Source organism: Dasypus novemcinctus, chromosome 19, assembly GCF_030445035.2.
Source record: "Dasypus novemcinctus isolate mDasNov1 chromosome 19, mDasNov1.1.hap2, whole genome shotgun sequence".
Taxonomy (NCBI): Eukaryota; Metazoa; Chordata; class Mammalia; order Cingulata; family Dasypodidae; genus Dasypus; species Dasypus novemcinctus.
In genome coordinates, this window is record NC_080691.1 from 72,330,366 (window position 1) to 72,348,813 (window position 18,448).

General features: G+C 41.5%; 1 protein-coding gene across 1 annotated transcript in view; it reads left to right on the top strand.

Moving 5' to 3' along the window:
• MUC16 (mucin 16, cell surface associated) overlaps positions 1-18,448 on the top strand; it is a 102,587-nt gene that overhangs the window by 10,412 nt on the left and 73,727 nt on the right. The window contains exons 5-6 of the mRNA XM_012519078.3: positions 5,171-5,275; positions 11,696-11,806. Coding sequence (XP_012374532.3) covers positions 5,171-5,275; positions 11,696-11,806 — 216 coding nt within the window. The remainder of the gene's footprint in view (positions 1-5,170; positions 5,276-11,695; positions 11,807-18,448) is intronic.

The window sequence follows — 18,448 nt, forward strand, 5'->3', positions numbered from 1 at the left end:
GATTTGAAGTTACCTGGGGCACCTCTGGCTCATTCATATAACTTGGGGTCTAGAGTCTCCAAGTTGAGGTCTAGCAGAAAGAACAGTCAATATACAGAATGTGTGTATGCCAAGGATTCTTTTTCAACTGTTCCACTACCATCCTGAAATAATGAATACCTTTACCTTTCCATCATCCTTTTTTTTCAGGGATTCATGAAACACTGATGCCCACTACAAAGATGCCAAAACACACAGCACTTGGAGGCACCATATGGTCTACACCATCACAGAGTACAGGGCCAAATCTAATAGGTATGTTCAAGTCTTATTTCTATTTCTGCTCGGCAAATCCCACCAAAATCTTTGTTGGCTGCTATCTAGAAAAGCTGCTTATTTCTTTTGGAAAGAAAATTATCTGGGTCTCCAGTTTGATTACTTTATAAGTAAATACTGGTACCCTTTCTGGCTCAAAGGATTTATATATAAAGTATCCAGTTCAGTGTCTTTGTAGCTATCATTTTTATTAAAGATCATTATTGTTGTATTTAATCAATGTTAGATATCATTATTATTATTAAATACCAGACTAGTGATAATTGAATAAGTTTAATTGGTAGAATTGGGTATATTCCACATCTCTCTATCCTATGCACCAAATGGCCTAATGTTTTTAGCCTCAGGCCTTGATAGGTTCAGGTAATACTCATTAGCTAGAGTTCAAAGCTTGAAAGAGCAAAGAATCCTTTCTCCAAGACTCTCATGGATAAGGTGGCTCATAATTAGTAAGCATGAATTGAGATCCCTGTCTCTATCCTTGGATGGAATAAAGTACAAGTCCTAGAAGCCAAAGTCAATATGAACCTCATAAATGTATCCATGTAAGAAGCTTTTCTTCTAGAAGGCAAGGAGGTGTATTGGTTGTGTCAAGTCTCATCTTCAATTTCAAATTCAGTCAGTACTCATTGAATGCCAGACACTTGGAATGCACAGTTGAATTAGATATGGTCCATGCATTCACAGAATCAGGACTCTAGTGTACTTACTAATAAGGTCAGGTAGATTCAGAATGTGCTGAAACTATATACTGGGATAAGGGCAATAGTTTAGGAGCAACAGCTATTGTTTAAATGAAATGCAGGACAAGAATTTATTAAAGTCATTCTAGGTAATGTTAATACTGTAGATGTATTAATATTCTGACTCAAAACTCTACCGCCACTTTATCTACCTCCTGTTTATTGTATGCTCTATAACAGTGGAAAAAACTAGTAGCTATGGCCCAAATTTGGTCTAAGGTATGTTTTGTTTAAAACTTCTAAATTAGTTGGCAGTATTTAGAAATCAAGAATTTCACGATAACATCTGGATTTATGACTTCTCTTTAGAAGTTTGAATACCTTCAGCCTACTTGGCTGGTAACAATTGTCTTGAGTACAGAAGATTCTGATCTCTTTAAATCTAGCACTCTTCAGTCCACCTCATTCATTTAATTGCTTGACTACTGTGGGCATCTGAGGTTTTTTTTGTCTTTATTTTTTTAATGTTAACATTAAAAAAATATGAGGTCCCCATATACCCCCCACCTCCCTCATTTCACTCCTCCCCCCATAACAACAACCTCCTCCATCATCATGAGACATTCATTATTTGGTGAATACATCTCTGAGCCACCTGATTTATGGCAGCTGGGGATCTGAGTGACAAACCAATTTGATGGGAGGGACAGGAACCCATTTTATCCCTGATAGCTCATCTTAAAATGGGAAACTCAGTCAGAAGTGTCAATGAGTTGTAGTCTTGGGACTCGAGCAGAACTTTAGAGGCTGTAGAGAACAATGTTACATATCCCATCACTGAAGGTTCCAACATCACCTACTCTGACCATCACTGATGCAGTGATAGCTTTTTCAGAGACAACTGCCAAGACCACCAATATAGACTTGATTGTTATTTCAAGCACCCATTGTTCACTCCCGCTGTGTGAGTCTATTGTTACAGGAGACAACTGATGGGAAGCATCTCTCACATACCCCTTATGCCCACAGGATTCATGTGAAAACAGTATTTTCAGATATGACTGTGGCTAAGGCAAGCACATATTACTGTACCTTCATAGGTGGAATGATGCTAGCCCCAACTTACACACTCCCAGAAACACAGGTCTGTCATCTGGGACAGTTTTCCCTGCTCTCCTTGGTCTCCCATGGTGACCATTGCCTCTTAGGGTAAGTTCCAGCCTAGATATGACTCCTCATCCACGATAGGAACAACTGTTAGCTTGCACAGTCTTCTTCAGTCCTTTGTGTTGAAGACTCAAGAACCAGCACATTTCAACCCATATCATAAGCACAAGCATGTTCTCAGATACTTTTTAAAAATTATATCATTTTTTTTATTTTCAAAACTATATTTCAATATATGTAACTGATTTCCTTTGCAATTTTATTTTTTTACTATATTTTTTATTTTTAAAGAGATACTTAGATTACAGAAAATGTTACACACAAAAAATAAGGGATTCCCATATGCCCCATTCCCCACACCTTCCACCCTTCTCCACATTAACAACTTCTTTCATTAGTGTGGTACGTTCATTGCATTCAGTCATAACAGCTGAGTTGAACTTGTGTTGGACTGACCCTTCCAGTACAGGAACTGTAGCTCTAACACCAGTGCACATATAGCAGAAAATCTGCTTTATGTGGAAACTCAATTTTAGTGGATTCTACAACTATGCTAGTGACACTTTCTAGTAAGACCCACAGTTCTGATATCACCAGGAGCAGATTCACCAAATCCCATGGTTTGAGAAGAGCCAAACCATTCCCCTGGGAACAAGGAAAGAAACAGAAATACTTTATTTTCTGAACTTAGTTATGAGCATGATTGAGACACTGGCTTCCTTCAGAAAACGATGACAAATCATCACAGCCACCACTCAGCAGTTACTACTGTGAAAGCATCCACTGCTCCTCTGACAACTAGATCTTCTGCATTTGACCTGTCTAGGCCATCTGAGGCTACATCTTTGCCCACCACTGCCACAGCAGAAGCCCACACAGATTCTACCTCAACTACTTCTTCCCCTAAAGTCACAAGTGGAAAGGCTTGGCCAATGTCCATTTTCTCCTATGCCATATGGGCATCTCTAGAGATCAGTCTGAGAACAAAGAATAAAAAATTTTTTTCTCCAGTGGCCACTTCTTCTTCATACAGTTAATTATTGTTGTCACCAATTTGAAGCCAGAGTTAGCCATATCCATGAACCTCATTGTGTCCACTATGGCTCCCAGCACCATTTCTGATGCCCTTCCTTCCACACTGTCAACTTTAGGGATGTTTTCCAACACAGTCAGGAGTTTTACCACCAGAAAAGCAATCCCTGTGTCTGAATCTGTGATAATACTTCACCAGAACTTGGGCTGATGTATTAGTCAACCAAAGGGGTGCTGATGTAAAATACCTGAAATCTGTTGGCTTTTATAAAGGGTTTTAATTTGGGGTAGATGCTTACATTTACCAGGCCATCATCATAACTTACTTCCCTCTCTGAAGTCTTTTGCCATGAGTTGGAGCAAGATGGCTACTGATGTCTGTAAGCCTTCCTCTTCCTCTTAAGGCTCCATGGTCCCAGCTTCTTCCAATATCAGCTGTAGGCTGGGATAAGTCTTGTCTCTCTCCTGAGTCTTGTTTCTTCCAGGCTCAGCTGTTCTGCTCTCTCCACAAGGTCTGCTGTAGACTATTAGGCAAACAGCTCATCTCTCTTCCTGGGGTCTCTGCCATGTCTAATGGAGATTTCTCTCTTTTGTCACGTATCTACTTCTCTGTGTGTTTACTTCCTGGGGTGGTTTTCTTTGTGAGTCCCTACTCACCAAGAGGGTGGGGACTCAACAACATCCTGCTGACATTACCCAATCAAAGCCTTAACCATTATTTAATCAAGTAAAAGTGAAATCTCTGAATGCAATCCAATCTAATATGCCCAGAGGTGGAGACTAGTTTACAAACATAATCCAGCATCTATTTTTGGAATTCATAAACAATATCAAACTGCTACAGATGACCTCAGCAGTACAGGCCAAACTGGTTGTGATTTGAGCCCTCATCTATCATAAGATACTACTTTCCTCAGCTCCAGTGCAGAGGTCAATTACAAGTTTCATTTCCCCTTGGAAAAGTACATTCTGTATGGAAGACACCAGCATTTTGCATCTTTGAACTTCACATTTAATGTGTCCTCACCATCTACTAGCCCCTCAGGTTCAACTGAGCCTGGAAGTCTGGACCTTCTTTCTACAAACTCAATTCTAACCCTGTTTTCAGATTTCGTATCAGCTGTATCCCAGAATCACATAGACCTCAGCAGGGGTACCTCCTCTAGAGGCTGCTCTTGGACACTATTCACATCCACAGGGTAAGAAAGTGGTAAGAAAGGAATCCCAACCTTGAGAGTCATCATTTCTCAGTCTTTCATCCCTGACTCTTCTCTTACCAAAGCCACAGTGACAAGGAGCAGCACCCAGTGGAGAAGAGACAAGCACTACCATAGGTCCTACCTACTCCATACTGATATAAAATAAGAGACTATTTGTTTTGTGTATATCTTTCCTGTATTTAGAATTCCAGGCTTCATAGAGAAGTTCTGAAAGGATAGGCAAAATATCTCTAAACAGTCTTTTTTCTCTCTAAGGCTTTCCTTTTTTCCTCATTTGTTCCTTAACTTGATATGTTCTATTTATAGTGTTTCCTGCGAGCTCCCTGAACAGCTTCAGTCTGATCTAAACTTCCTAAAACAATAATTTTGATTTCTTGGTGGCCAAGGAGCAAATGTCCCTCCCAATTTATAATCCTTCAGAAAGAGATGGCTGCAAAGGACTTTATGGGCAGGGAGCAATACCCTAATTCATTGGTTCTTCTTGAGGCTGATGAGTGTATTTGTGGATTATGTTGATGCTGGGACTAAGGAGATTAAAGGCACAATTCCTGCCATTTAATAATTGATTAAATTATTCTTGTGCAATGCCAGAGTTCAAATCACCCAAAATATGTTCTCTATTAATTCTAGTCTTTGAGTAATATTTTCTTGTAAATAATGTCTTTGTTGTCAAAGCGTGCACCCACTGGTTTTACCCATGCACTTTCCTTCAAATTGATTAGTGGTCATCACATTCATCTCTTTCTTTTGCAGACACTGATGAGAGTATAGTTTCTACCACCAACTTTCCCTCATATGAAAGTTCGACATGGCTAAGAAGTATCCCTTCAACACCCTTGACAGTGGTTGGTTCTACAGGTATGAATGTTGTTTCATCTCCTTGCCACCTAACCTGGTCTTTCCAGGGACCTTATTTTCTGTTCTCTGATGAATTGTCCCTTTACTAGAAATGTCTGGGAAGTTTGTTTCTCTTAAATATGTTGCAGTTCAGTCTGCATTGTTTTTTTTTTTTCTTCTCAGTATGGGATTTAACTATTTTCAAGAACGCAAGAGACTACTCTGTGTGGTGATTTTCATTGGTAATATAGTTTTTACTAAGTGAGGTCTGAAATTAACATGGCAATAATATATCAACGGTGTAAACACCTATAAAAGTGTATGATGCAAAGTGTAAACCATAATGTGAATGATGGACCATAGTTAGCACCAATGCTTCAATTTTTGTACATCAATTGTAACAAATGTACCTATATTTCAATTTGACATTTCTGTAACCTACAGCTTCTTTGAAGATAAAGTTAAAAAAAAAAAAAAGAAGACACTGGGGGAACAAACATAAGAAATTGTCAATATACACAAAAGATAACAGATATTATGTTGATGAAAGATACAATGCAAAAAAATTTTGTTGGCTTTTGTTTTTGGAAGGTTTTGGATTACAAAAAAATTGTAACTGTGGTAGGGAAGGACCACTGATGCAAGGTAGTAGTGGTGGGGGGATGTGTGAGGGACTATGCACCTGGGGCATGCCTCTATGGAATATGATTATGTTTATGTGGTCATGAAGTATTATTTCAGTAGGTGGAGTCCCACACAATAACCAACAAAATATTTAATTCCCATCCTGGGGAGTCCTGCTACATTCTCTAATAGAGTGGCAAGAATCTCTGGAGTACATAGGCAGTGCCTAGTGAAGGAGAACAGATCAATCCACCAGGCCCTTGATATTAATGCTTGTACTTATGAACCTTATTCTTGTAAAACTGAAACTTAGCCTAGTAATATATATTGCCTAAGAATTGCCTCCTGAAAACTTCCTTGTTGCTCAAATGTGGCCTCTCTTTAAGCCAAAATTAGCATATAAACTCATACTTTACCCCAGCATGGGACATGACTCCTGGGGATGATCTTCCCTGGCACTGAGGGATTATTACCAAACACCAACTAGTAATGCATTTGGAGAAAGACCTTGAGCAAAAGGGGGAAACATTAAATACAAATGAGTTTTTATGGCTAAGAGATTTCAATGTGAGTTGGGAGGTCATTCCAGAGGTTATGTTTATGCACATCTCAGCAGGGATGCTTCTGAGGGCTCTAGAGACACCTAGACACTGTAGACAGGGCAGACAACCCCAGAAAATTGGCACCCTATCAGTGGGCCTTACCTCAGAATATATAATAACTTATCTTCCCAATGTATCAGAGTTAGATTCATTTATAATTTTCTTACACATGGTTCTTTTGCCCATTTTTATTTGAAACTCTAATTAACACTATACTCATTAAATATATGTCCCAAAGACTTAAATCTTTGGTTTGTTCATATGATGGGTGAGCCCTGAATATCAGCAGAGTCGCAGCCAACACCTACTCTCCAGTTAATTGGTTTCACCCAGGATAACTAATGATAGGATGATGATGGACAATGCCCATTCCCCAAAAGCAGAGAGTATCTACAATTTCAAGCAAGAGAATTCCATCCAACTGCTCCATGGGAACTAAGCTCCCTCTCAATCAGAAGCAGAATGGGTATCACCATCCCCAAATCCTGAAGATTGAGGAATGAACACAAGTAAGGGGGGAATGCAACTATGGACCAAAGTAGACTTATTATTATTCAAGAAGAACTTGTAACACTGATATAAAGACAGTGGTCACAATATGTTCTGAGGGTAGGAAGAGGGAAGAATGGGTGTAATACAGGAGGACATTTTTGGGACATTAGAATTGTTCTGTATGATATTACAATGCTGGATACAGGACACTATACATTTTGTCAAAACCTATAAAATTTTGTGGTGCAAAGCAAAGTGTAAACCATAATGTAAACTTTAGACAATGGTTAGTAGCAATGCTTCAATATTTTTCATCAATTGTAACAAATGTACCACACTAATGAAAGATGTTGATAGTGGGAGAAAATGTGATAAGGAGAAGAGGTGGGCAATATGGGAATTCCCCATATTTTCAATGTAAGTTTTAAGTAATATAAGAGTTCTTTAAAAATAAATAAGAGAGTATGGTTGGTCATCTCTGGAATGGTCCTTAAATGGAAAAGAGCCACCATCCAAGAGGATGTGATGTCATGGAAATGACCACTGACACATGACTACCCAAGGCTTCAGGGAGCCTACCAATATCCAAGAGACCGGAAGAAAAAGAGAGTGCTATACAGTGCATGACAGTGGATCTGATTCCTTTCAATCTACCATTCCCACTGGGTTTATAGCTACATGGGGCATAAATACAACAAACATCCAAAAGAGAGCTTCAACTGAATCATCTGCAGACGTGACTGTGTGTTTAGGAAGTACCCCAGATTCTACTTCCTCAGTTGACATTTCCTATGACTGAAATGTTCCAGAAAGGACCAGATATTCATTTTGGACATATCTTTCTGTGCTCTCTGAGTTATACCTAGAACTAGTAAAGCTTCTAGAGAGAGTGCCAGCACAACTTTGATTCATGCTTCTGGGGATGATTTCTTGTGTCCTTGGATATGCTCCATTGATGAGACCAGGTCCATATATGGAACCCACATTAGGATAGAAACAGAAACCATTAAAGATATTTTACCAGCTGTGGCCCTCATGAGACCTAAGATTCTGGCAGGGAAATGAAAGCCACCTCAGATTTACCATCTTCTTTATGACCATCACCATAGAAGAAGTCAGAACTCTGGACAGCACCCAGGCTACCAAGGCTACCATAGGATATCCTGTGATCACACCCATTTTGGCTCAGTAACTACTGCTTTCCCAGTGCTAGTTACTCAGACAAGCCTAATTATAGCCGTCTACACCATTTGCTGGGAAAGTACCTCCTTCTGCAAAAGAGACAGTTATACCAGGTGACAATCTCTTTGTCAAATCCTGCTTCCAAGCTCCAGTCTGGCCCTGCAACTATAGCTACAACTAAGACAATTGTATCATTGGCAGTTCAGACATCTGAAGATACAATACTCAACACAAATAGACAAAACCAGCACCTTTGGACCTAAGATTAGTAGTGCACCAATTACTGCTAATCACAAGAGACCTTCTGGGTTTGAGGAAATCACAAAAACAACCTTGGCAGGCACAAATATAGAGAGGAGGTAACACCAAATTTACATATTCCCACGGATCATTTTAGCATAAAAATGCAAAGCAGAGACAAGTACATCCCTGTCTACTTCACAGCCTGGCTAAACCACCATGAACCTCACCAGTGCCTCAGGAATAAAATCCAGCTCCTCTACACTTGTCATCTCTCTGTCAGTGGAGCCCACGTTTCAGAATTCCATCACAGAAAGGGTAAACCATGAAGCTGCTGCTACATCTTGGATTCCATCTGAGTTTTTAGCTCCTACTGGAGGGAACAGCATGGATATCCCTAAAACTTCTACTCCAGGTATCAACAAAAAAAGCTGGTGGGGAACAAGCTCTATTCCAACAATAATACCTACTGTCTTAGAGGAGAGTTCCAGTACCAGTGACAGTGCCCAGGCACCAGAGACAAGCACAACTGCCCCATGGACTGTCACAGGCACAACTGCCCACTTACATGCTACTGGTTCACCCTAGTTCTACCTTAAGGGCACATTATTCCTTAACAACAATCACTGCAATAGGCTGTACCCACAGTCCTCCAACTTTCACCAGGACCAGTATGGTTACCCCAGTCTCCCCTAATTCAGTCAAAGTCATTGAAGCCAGCACAAGTGTGAGACCTTTGAGGGAACATAACTACATCCTTTCCCATTGCAACTTCTCCTGATTAACAAGAGCTGAGCACATCATTCCCTAAGATTTCAGGTAAAGACTGGACTCCTCAAAGCCCTTAATCAACAATACTATATATTTCTATTACTTCTTCTGAGAAACCAAGCACACAGAGTGACATAAATTACCCTTCCCATTTTCCAATTGATTCTGTGTTCACCTTGAACTTGGAAACTAACAAGTTTTTCATCATCAGCAATACTAACCAGTTCATCTACTCAGAGAAAGACAAGTTACCAAGAATTCATGTTGGGATCTGAGACCAGCCCATTCATCTCAATACTGTGTTCTTCTTCAGGGGCCAGAACAAGTGATTTTGAGTCCTTGAATGATCAACAGCACAGAAGTGACTGTCACAGGACTGCCAGTCTTTACCAGCACTGAGGCAAAGTAGAATTTTGCCTCATTTCTCACCGTGGCATTTACCATCTCAGGGGACAAGTCCACAGATACAGTGACCCTTCTTGAAACAGTTCTGACTCTGAGTACAAGTGCAGAGGGAGAGTGCCTAAGGACAACAACATTAGGGTTGACAGCTTCACACATTTACAGAAGGCACAAACAACCTCAATGAAATCACTGAGCACTGAGTTGAGAGAGGTCTCTGCCAGATTACGAGAGTTCATAATTCTAGTCATTCACTCACCTGGTCTAGTGGAAACTACACCTCTAAAGTACATGAGCACAGAAACTGAGTATATTTCACTCACAACATTGATCAACACCTCAGTGGAGAGATTGGCTGCTTCTGAGACCATCAAATGCACCACAGAGGGAATTCATTTTTCCAAAGATCCATCAGTGTCCACTCTGAGGGCAAGAAGTTCTGGGGCTGAACTATGTTCTCTGGTCCCTGTCCACACAAAACACTTGGCTATTGCCTGGTATATGGAGACCACCAAGTTTTCCTCTTAATCATCCATTTTTCTAAAGCCTAAAAGTGCTGGGGCAGATCCCATTTCCAGTCAGACCACTGGAGTAAGGGAGAACAGTACTTCCATGTATAGTAGTTCAGCCAGACACAAGCACAAAGTCTTTTCCCAAGTTACAGTGTTGCTACCTCTGAGGTCATCAGGGCAGAGTTCACTTCCTCTGACAGAATATCTAACGCAGTCTCTCCTCAGTCCATGGGGGCCCTTGAAAATCCCACAGGAACCAGAACCAATGGTTTAACTCCTATCCAATGAAGCCATGGCCTTCACCATACCAACAGGTTCTTCTAATGCTACATCAAAGGATGCCTTTCCCTAGATGTCATAAGCATCCTTGGTGAGATTTGGGACTTTCCACTCACATGGATGACTTCTTCTATGAGCAGAGGTCCAGAGGTTGTATCATGAATAGGCCTTCCAATCAAGAAGAACCCATATTCCTGTCTTTGCAAGGGCTTGTCTCCAGTTTATCTTCACCTTATTCCAGTTAATCTAATGGAAGAGGATACAACGACCCCCCTCCTCCTTCTTCTTTTCTTCTTTTTATTTATATATTTATTAATTTTTAGAAGGTACCAGGGATTGAACTCAGGACCTCATGCATGAGAAGCAGACACTCAACCACTGAGCTATACATCTGTCTCCAATCTCAGCTATTTGAGATTCCTCCTTCTATCTCCAGACTGATATCATCCCAATCCTCCACAAACATTGAATCCCTGAGAAACCATAGCTGCCCCAGGTACTGGTTCCCTAGAAGGCTCTTTCTGTTCTCAGAGGATTGTTGCAGAAGATTACAGGACCCCTGAGATATCGCTGTAGAAATCACCATATTAGTGACTGAGAACCCAACCATCAAATACCCCAATTCTGGAATACCTGAGATTACAACCACTGAGGAGATCTCCCCTTGTGTAGAGCTCAAATCTGTGCCAGCCTCCAATACTACCCCATTTAAAAGTAAGAACTCACAGTTCCTGGGTTTCTTTGCATTGGGACTCTGAGATTTTGTGGATAATGTTGAATAAAAAGAGAGAATTCTTGCCGAGAGTCCATCTCCTTTCTGGTTTCTCTAATACTCTTTCTCATTAAAAAACCTGTAACATTTTTAGCATCCCTGTGCTCAAATTTAACTCCTTCCAGTCAAAGTCTACCTTTCCACACCCCAAATAAAAAATATACATGATATCATTTATGAAAGAATGTCAAAAATCCAAAATACTATTTACATATGGCAATTAATCTTATATATTTCTGTGATGTTATTCTGATTTTACATATGGAGAGTCCAAAAAATGCTAAGGAATGATGAATTCAAATATTTTAAGTGCTGGAGACAGACTATTTAAAAATGCTTTTGCTTGAGACTGGTAAAACCAGCAATCCCATTATCAATAAACAGCTCTCCATTTGTTATGATCCAGGTCATTGTGAGGATTTAAGTTCATGCTAACAAGAGACTTACTCTTTGAGATTTGCTTTCTCAGAGACAAATGCTAAGCCAATGTCAAGTGAGAGTGCTCATTGTGAACCCCCATTCTGAAGAAATGTAAGGTCAACACTTGCATTCATTTTTTCTTTAGGGAATGAAGAGTCTGAGGTTACCATGACTAGAGAGTCAAGCAAGGGGACATATAGAGACATCACATGGTTAAGCAGTGATCCTATGTCCTTGGCTACTGTTATCAGTCAAGGTATGTATGAACATCTTCTCTGTGCACTCTGCTTAGGTCTTTTCTCCTCATCTCTGGAATAAAATCTTTGATTATTTAAGTTGATTAGATGAGGGTAGTATCCTGATACCGGACTTAGAGTCTATCAGTAATATATTTTTCATGGAGAGTTTATTAACTCCTAACATTAGTCACTTCTAATTTGTAATATTTATGATCAGGATCCAATTGCTTAACCCTTAGGAGATGACACAAGGTCACTTCTCCACATCATCTTGATTGAAGATGAAGGGCTTCCTAAATCAGAGACCTAAGATCTAAGGTCAGAGGTTAACAGTGAAAGGGAAGGGTAAACCTGAGATAATGTAGGTTTGTTTTATGGACCTTTTCTCATTTTGATGATGACAATTTAAGAAGAAAAAGTTGTGGTCCTTTGTTGTGACTTTAAATACAACACGACTTGCAGTTGAGAGGAGGTATTCAATTGATGTGCTTAGGCTGATGAGGATAGTTTTCCTGATTCCTGAAGCAGTAATTTACTTCTACAGTGAAAGGTTAAGGGCTTCTGAGGTGATGAGGGAGTTGAAAGAATATTTAGGAAGGATAAATCACAGATCTTCCTCTTCACTTGAAATGTTAAAACTTAGGCATGGAGATAACTTTTAATTAGACTCAATGTTTTGAGATCTAGGGGAGAAAAGCAGGTATATGATTAACTAGGTAAATTAAAATCTGGTTCTAATAATGGAAAGTGGAGTGAAAGAAGGGAGAATTCTCTCTGGTTTCTGAGTAGAATCTTTACCTTCCACTGTGATAAGACTTATTGAAGATTGGTGAATGTAGTGGCTGTGTTTCAGACAGAAACTACTGGAAAATGAACTCAGCATGCCAGTGAGACACCAAGGTACTTTTTTTAAGTTTCCCAGCTGCTAAGACAAATACAACACAGTAGGTTGGCTTAACAACAGGAATTTATTTATTTATTTATTTTATTATTTTTTAAAATATTACATTAAAAAAATGAGGTCCCATTCAACCCCACCACCCCTACCCCCCACTCCCCCCACAGCAACACTCTCTCCCATCATCACGACACATCCATTGCACCTGGTAAGTACATCTCTGAGCATCACTGCACCCCATAGTCAATGGTCCACATCATAGCCCACACTTTCCCACGTTCCATCCAGTGGACCCTGGGGGGATCTACAATGTCCCGTAATTGACCGTGAAGCACCATCCAGGACAACTCCACGTCCCGAAAACGCCTCCCCATCTCATCTCTTCCTCCCATTCCCCGCACCCAGCAGCCACCATGGCCACCCTTCCCACACCCATGCCACATTTTCTCTGTGGACATTGGATTGGTTGTGTCCATTGCACATCTATGACAACAGGAATTTATTAACTCACAGTTTCAGAGGCTAGAAAGCTTTCTTCTTCCCAGGGTCAGTTGCAGGCTGGTAATCCTTGGGGTTTCTCAACTTTCCTTTCACATGGTGATATCCTCTCCTTTCTCTTCTGGGTTCCACGGGACTTCCAGCTTCTACTCCTCCATGTGGCCTTCTCTTTAAAAAGCCTCTAGTAATAGGATTAAGACCTGACCTCATTCATTTCGGCCACACCTTAACTAAAAATAACATCTTCAAAAGGACCTATTTACAATGAGATCACACCCACAGGAATGGATTAAGAACGTGTTTTTCCCCCTGTCATAAGCAAAATTCATCTTACCACAGTGTTGTGCCACATATTAGATATAGGGGTAATGTGATTCTTGCTATCTGAAGGGACAGATTGTGAGCAGAGGGTGTGCCCAATGAATTTGTAAGGAAGGAGGAAAGATAATCAAAGTAGAAGGACTTCCCTTTCATATAACCTCCTAACTAAGGAGTGGTTCCAGTCACAGGGCTGTCTACCAGAATCCCAGGAACACCTGAAGATCTCATAAATCCAGGAACTGAGAAGCCCAGAAGAAGCCCTGAGGCCAGGCCCAATGTAGCAGTTTCTCCTAGGAAGACTCCAACGAGACTGCTTCCACAGATATCACAGTGAGATAGACAACCCTTCAGTCCATGGCCACAGGGAGTTGTATCACCAGGCTTTCCTGCCTCTCCACAGGAGCCACAGGGCCAGGAAAGTCATACTGCTCCTCATCCTCAGATGAGTCTGGGGTCAGCCCCTACTCTGGGACTATAGAAGGGACAGGCCATCATGGGGCATGGTAACATCTCTCCATGAGTCAATTGCTAGAGGCATTACGGGACAGGTCAGCAGTGCAGCCCATCTCTGACTCCAAAGACAACTGAAATGGACCTATCCACATGGTTTGGGCCCACTGCAACAAAATGGACACACATGTGCCTATGAGCACATCTTCCACTGGCTTTCATGACTGTGACAAACTTAGTTACAAGTCCAAAGGTAACTACAAACTCAGTGACAGATAAATATGAATTTAGAACCAGGGCATGGGTCAGCACCATAGTCATTCCTTCCATGGTCATGAGTAAAAAGACAATGAGAGCTGAGGAGCAGACAAGTGGACCTGTGAGTGATGCTTTTTCATCTGCTAACCCATGGACAGAGCAGACACCTGGGAATAATCTGACCTTTGGTGCTTGCTTCACACCACAGACATATTGCTTATTCCCTCTACAACACAAACCACTTCACTCATGTTTTTTACCTTTGACAGTCAAGTAATCATCAGCCTCGCCAATATCTCAGGAGAAAAATGAGCTCATCAGCATCTGTCACACTGCCCTCAATGTGGCCTAAGGACCTTATAACCCAGTACAAGTGTAAGAATCATTGGTGCTGCCTCTCCACCCAGACAAATATCACAAATCTCATCTCCTACAGGAGTATCAGGGACGTCATCACAAGCACCACTCTAGGTGTTACCTCCACCATCACCACCGTAGGAACAAGCTTAATTTCGTTACCAAGCCCAGCCCAGTGGAGAATGTGAATGCCACCATTGTTGCAAAGACCAACACAGCTACCCCAGAGCACCCTAATCTTGGCTCTCCAAAGTTGTATCTGCCCAAACATTAGGTCCGTGGGCTATCACAGACATGACTTCAAATACGGAAGTCACAGGTTGTCCTGAGGCAATTTTTGTAATAGCGACAACTTCATCCTTAGCACCAACCACTGCATCAGGCTCTGTATCTATTCCCCACGGCCTTGTTACTGCTATTGGAACTAGCTGGGTCATTCCATCCTCCTCTGTTTCAGCCTAAAAGGCACAGGCTAGCCCAAGTGTGAGAATGTTGGGACCTTCAGACACAACTGCATCTTTGCTCATCTCAGTTTCTTCTGGTGTCCAGAGACTGAGTACCTCAGTTCTTGATATTTCAAGTCCAAGTTGGACTCCCAGTAGAACAGAAACAGAAGTGCTCTATGTTTCAATGGCTTCTCCTGACCAGCAAAGAACAAGGATTCACTCAAATATTTCCCTGTCCAACTCTGATGCCTGATTCTTTGCCACTTTTGATGGGACCTTTGGGGATCTGTGTCATGAGCGACAATCACTACCTTAACTCCTCAGGGAGACATAACACCCTGAGAACTCCCTTTGGAGACCATGATCAGCCCAACTACCTCACATTTGCCCTTCTCTATTGGGGGCAATACAAGTGGAGTCACACCTGCTGCATTGGTAAATGACACTGGAGTTACTTTCCCAGGGAAGCTAGATCTCAACGGCAGAGCAGCAGATCGGAATTTTGCACCTCTTCCTGCCACAACTTATGAGTTCCAGAGCATGTGTCCAGACTAGCATCTACAACTCTGGGTATGATCCTATATACATCAATAATTCCAGAATAAAACCCACAAGGACACAGGCTAATGACTCCTACAACAGAATGAAGGGCTACATTTGACTTCTGGACAAGGAAAAAGCATCTTTAAGTGCATCTTTGAACATTGAGATGTTAAGTCGATCCTGGTAGAGGGCAGACCATTGAGGAAGTGACTGAGTCCTCTGATTTATTGAAGACCACAGATTGCCTGAGCAAAAGCTTAGAAGCTGTGACAAGTTCATCCCCAAATTGTAAAAATAGTACATAAGAGAGTATAGCCACTTATGAGGGCCTTACATACAGAAAGACTTTTCACTCTTCTACAAACACAAAAGGGACAACTATAGTAGCAATGAGTTATGAACATAAACCTTGTTCCAAAGTTACAGCCCACTCAAAGTCAACTGGTGCTGCATCTGCACTGTTTACTGGGTGCACCATAAGCAATACCACTGTTTTCACGTCAACAGTTACTTCAGCAGAGTCCACAAGGGATGAAACAGTTTTATTAATTCTTGAACACTGAGCTGAGGGACTCCAGTATTTACATGGACACTAGCTCAACTACAGAGACAAGCACTGTTTCTTCTCCAGGTTCCATTGATATTATTAAGGGATCCAGGACAAGTATTACCTCATCTGACAGAATATCCATGCCAGGTCCTACTTAGTCCATGAGGTCATCAGATGACCTTGCAGGAACCATTACCTCTACTTCCCCTCTCATGACAAAATCTGAAGGAAAGACCTTCACCACCCAAACACTTCCTACTGGGGCTACATCACAGGGTACACTTACCTTGGTCACATCAACTACATCCTCCCAAGCAAGGACACATTTGGCTGTCACTCAGGGTTTTGCACAGTCACATAAGAGCAAAGGTCATGAATATGTATCATGGATGAAATTTCCCTCTGTGAAAGGAATCAGCTTTCCCTCTTTTATGGCACCTATCCCTGCTAAAACCTCACCTTTCCCTGTTTCCTTCACATTACAAGGGCACATTCCCTCCCCTCCTCTTTCCACCTCTGGCCTTGTGAAGACCCCAGCTATGTTGGGTACAAGAATAGAACTTGGTACCAGCTCACCACCAAATCTGAGCAGCACCTCAGGTAAGACACTGGCCAGTTCTGAAGTCAATAAAGATACAGTTGTGATCCCCTCACCCATAAACACAGCTGTGGCAACTCTGGGGACCACCATTCTGAACATAATCCTTGGTCCACTGTCCCAGACTATTCAGAGCAATTCATAGCCACATATCAAATAGTTACCACATCTACTATGGGAAAAACTTCTATTTTCACCTCACTGCATCCTTCTTTTGAGACCAAAAGGACTGACATAGAGCCAACTTCTTCCATGACTCCTGGACTGAAAGAGAACTACAAATCTCAGGAGAACAGCTCAGCCACAGAGACAAGTCTTATCACTTCCTGTGATAACTACTACTGATGTAACTACTACTGAAATTACCATAGCAAAGTAATATCCTCTCATAGGACATCCAACTAAGACTCTTCTTTCTTCAAAACTCCTTGCAACACACACACAGAAAGCTGCACTAGGCAACCTATGTACCCTCACGTGACAGAATCTGTAGAAATGACCTTCACCTCCCAAAGAGGTCCTTCTGGGGTTACATCACAGGATGTATTTACCTTCAACATATTGACTACAGAATCCAGGGCAGGAACCCACTGAGCTGTGAATCAGTTTTCCACATTTGGAAATGGCCATTTATATAAGCAGAAGTACTAAGGATGTTTCATGGGTGAAGCCTATCTCTGCAGAAGGATCCAGCTCTCTCTCTTCTCTTGAACCTATAACTACCACATCCTCACTTCCCCTACTTCTTCCATATGAAAAGGATTAGACCCTCTCCTCTTCCTATGACTTCACTCCTCACCTATGGTCTGGTGAAGACCACAAACATGTTGGATATAAGCTTGGAATCAGGCATCAGTCCTCTTCCAATTTTGAGCAGCACAACTGGGGAAATGTTCCCCCCACTTCTGAAGCTATCACAGATACACAGGCAATTTCTCTTTCCACAAACACAGCAGCAATCACTGTGGATACCACAGTTCTGGACATGACTCATGCCTCATTCCCAGTCTGGTCAGAACCATCCAGAGCCACATCCCCAGTGGTTAATGCCTTTATCATGAGGAACACCAGTGTTTCCACATCAACACCTGGCTTCTATGTGATCATAAAGACTGAGACAGAGCCAAAGTCCTTTAAGATCCCTGGAATGAGGGAAATTGGCACTTCTCAGGACAATAGCTCAACTACAGATGTAAGCACTGCCGTTTTCCAGGTGTCCATGCCTGCTGCAACTGAAGTCTACAGGACAGTTGTTTTCTGCTTTAATGGAACATTCATGTTGGGTCCTGTTTGGTGAACAAGGTCCCTGAAACCAGCAGCAGGCCCTCTGCCTCTCCTCCTATGACAAATTCCATGCATATAACCTTCATCACACAGACAGATCGTTCTGGAATTATATCATTGAGTTCAAATACCTTGGACACATCAACTATATCCTCCTTTGAAGAGACACTTTTGACCTTCTCAATACCATCCAGGGCCACGTCTCCAATGGTTACTGCTTCCACTATTAGGGGACACCACTATTTCCACATCAATGCCTAGAACTTCTGTGACCAGAAATACTGAGACACATCTATCTTCCTCCTTTTATTTTTTAAAAAGATTTATTTTTTATTTATTTCTCACTCCTTCCCTGCTACCACTCCCCCCAGTTGTCTGCTCTCTGTGTCCATTCTCTGTGTGTTCTTCTGTGTCCGCTTGTATTCTTGTCAGTGGCACCCGGAATCTGTGTCTCTT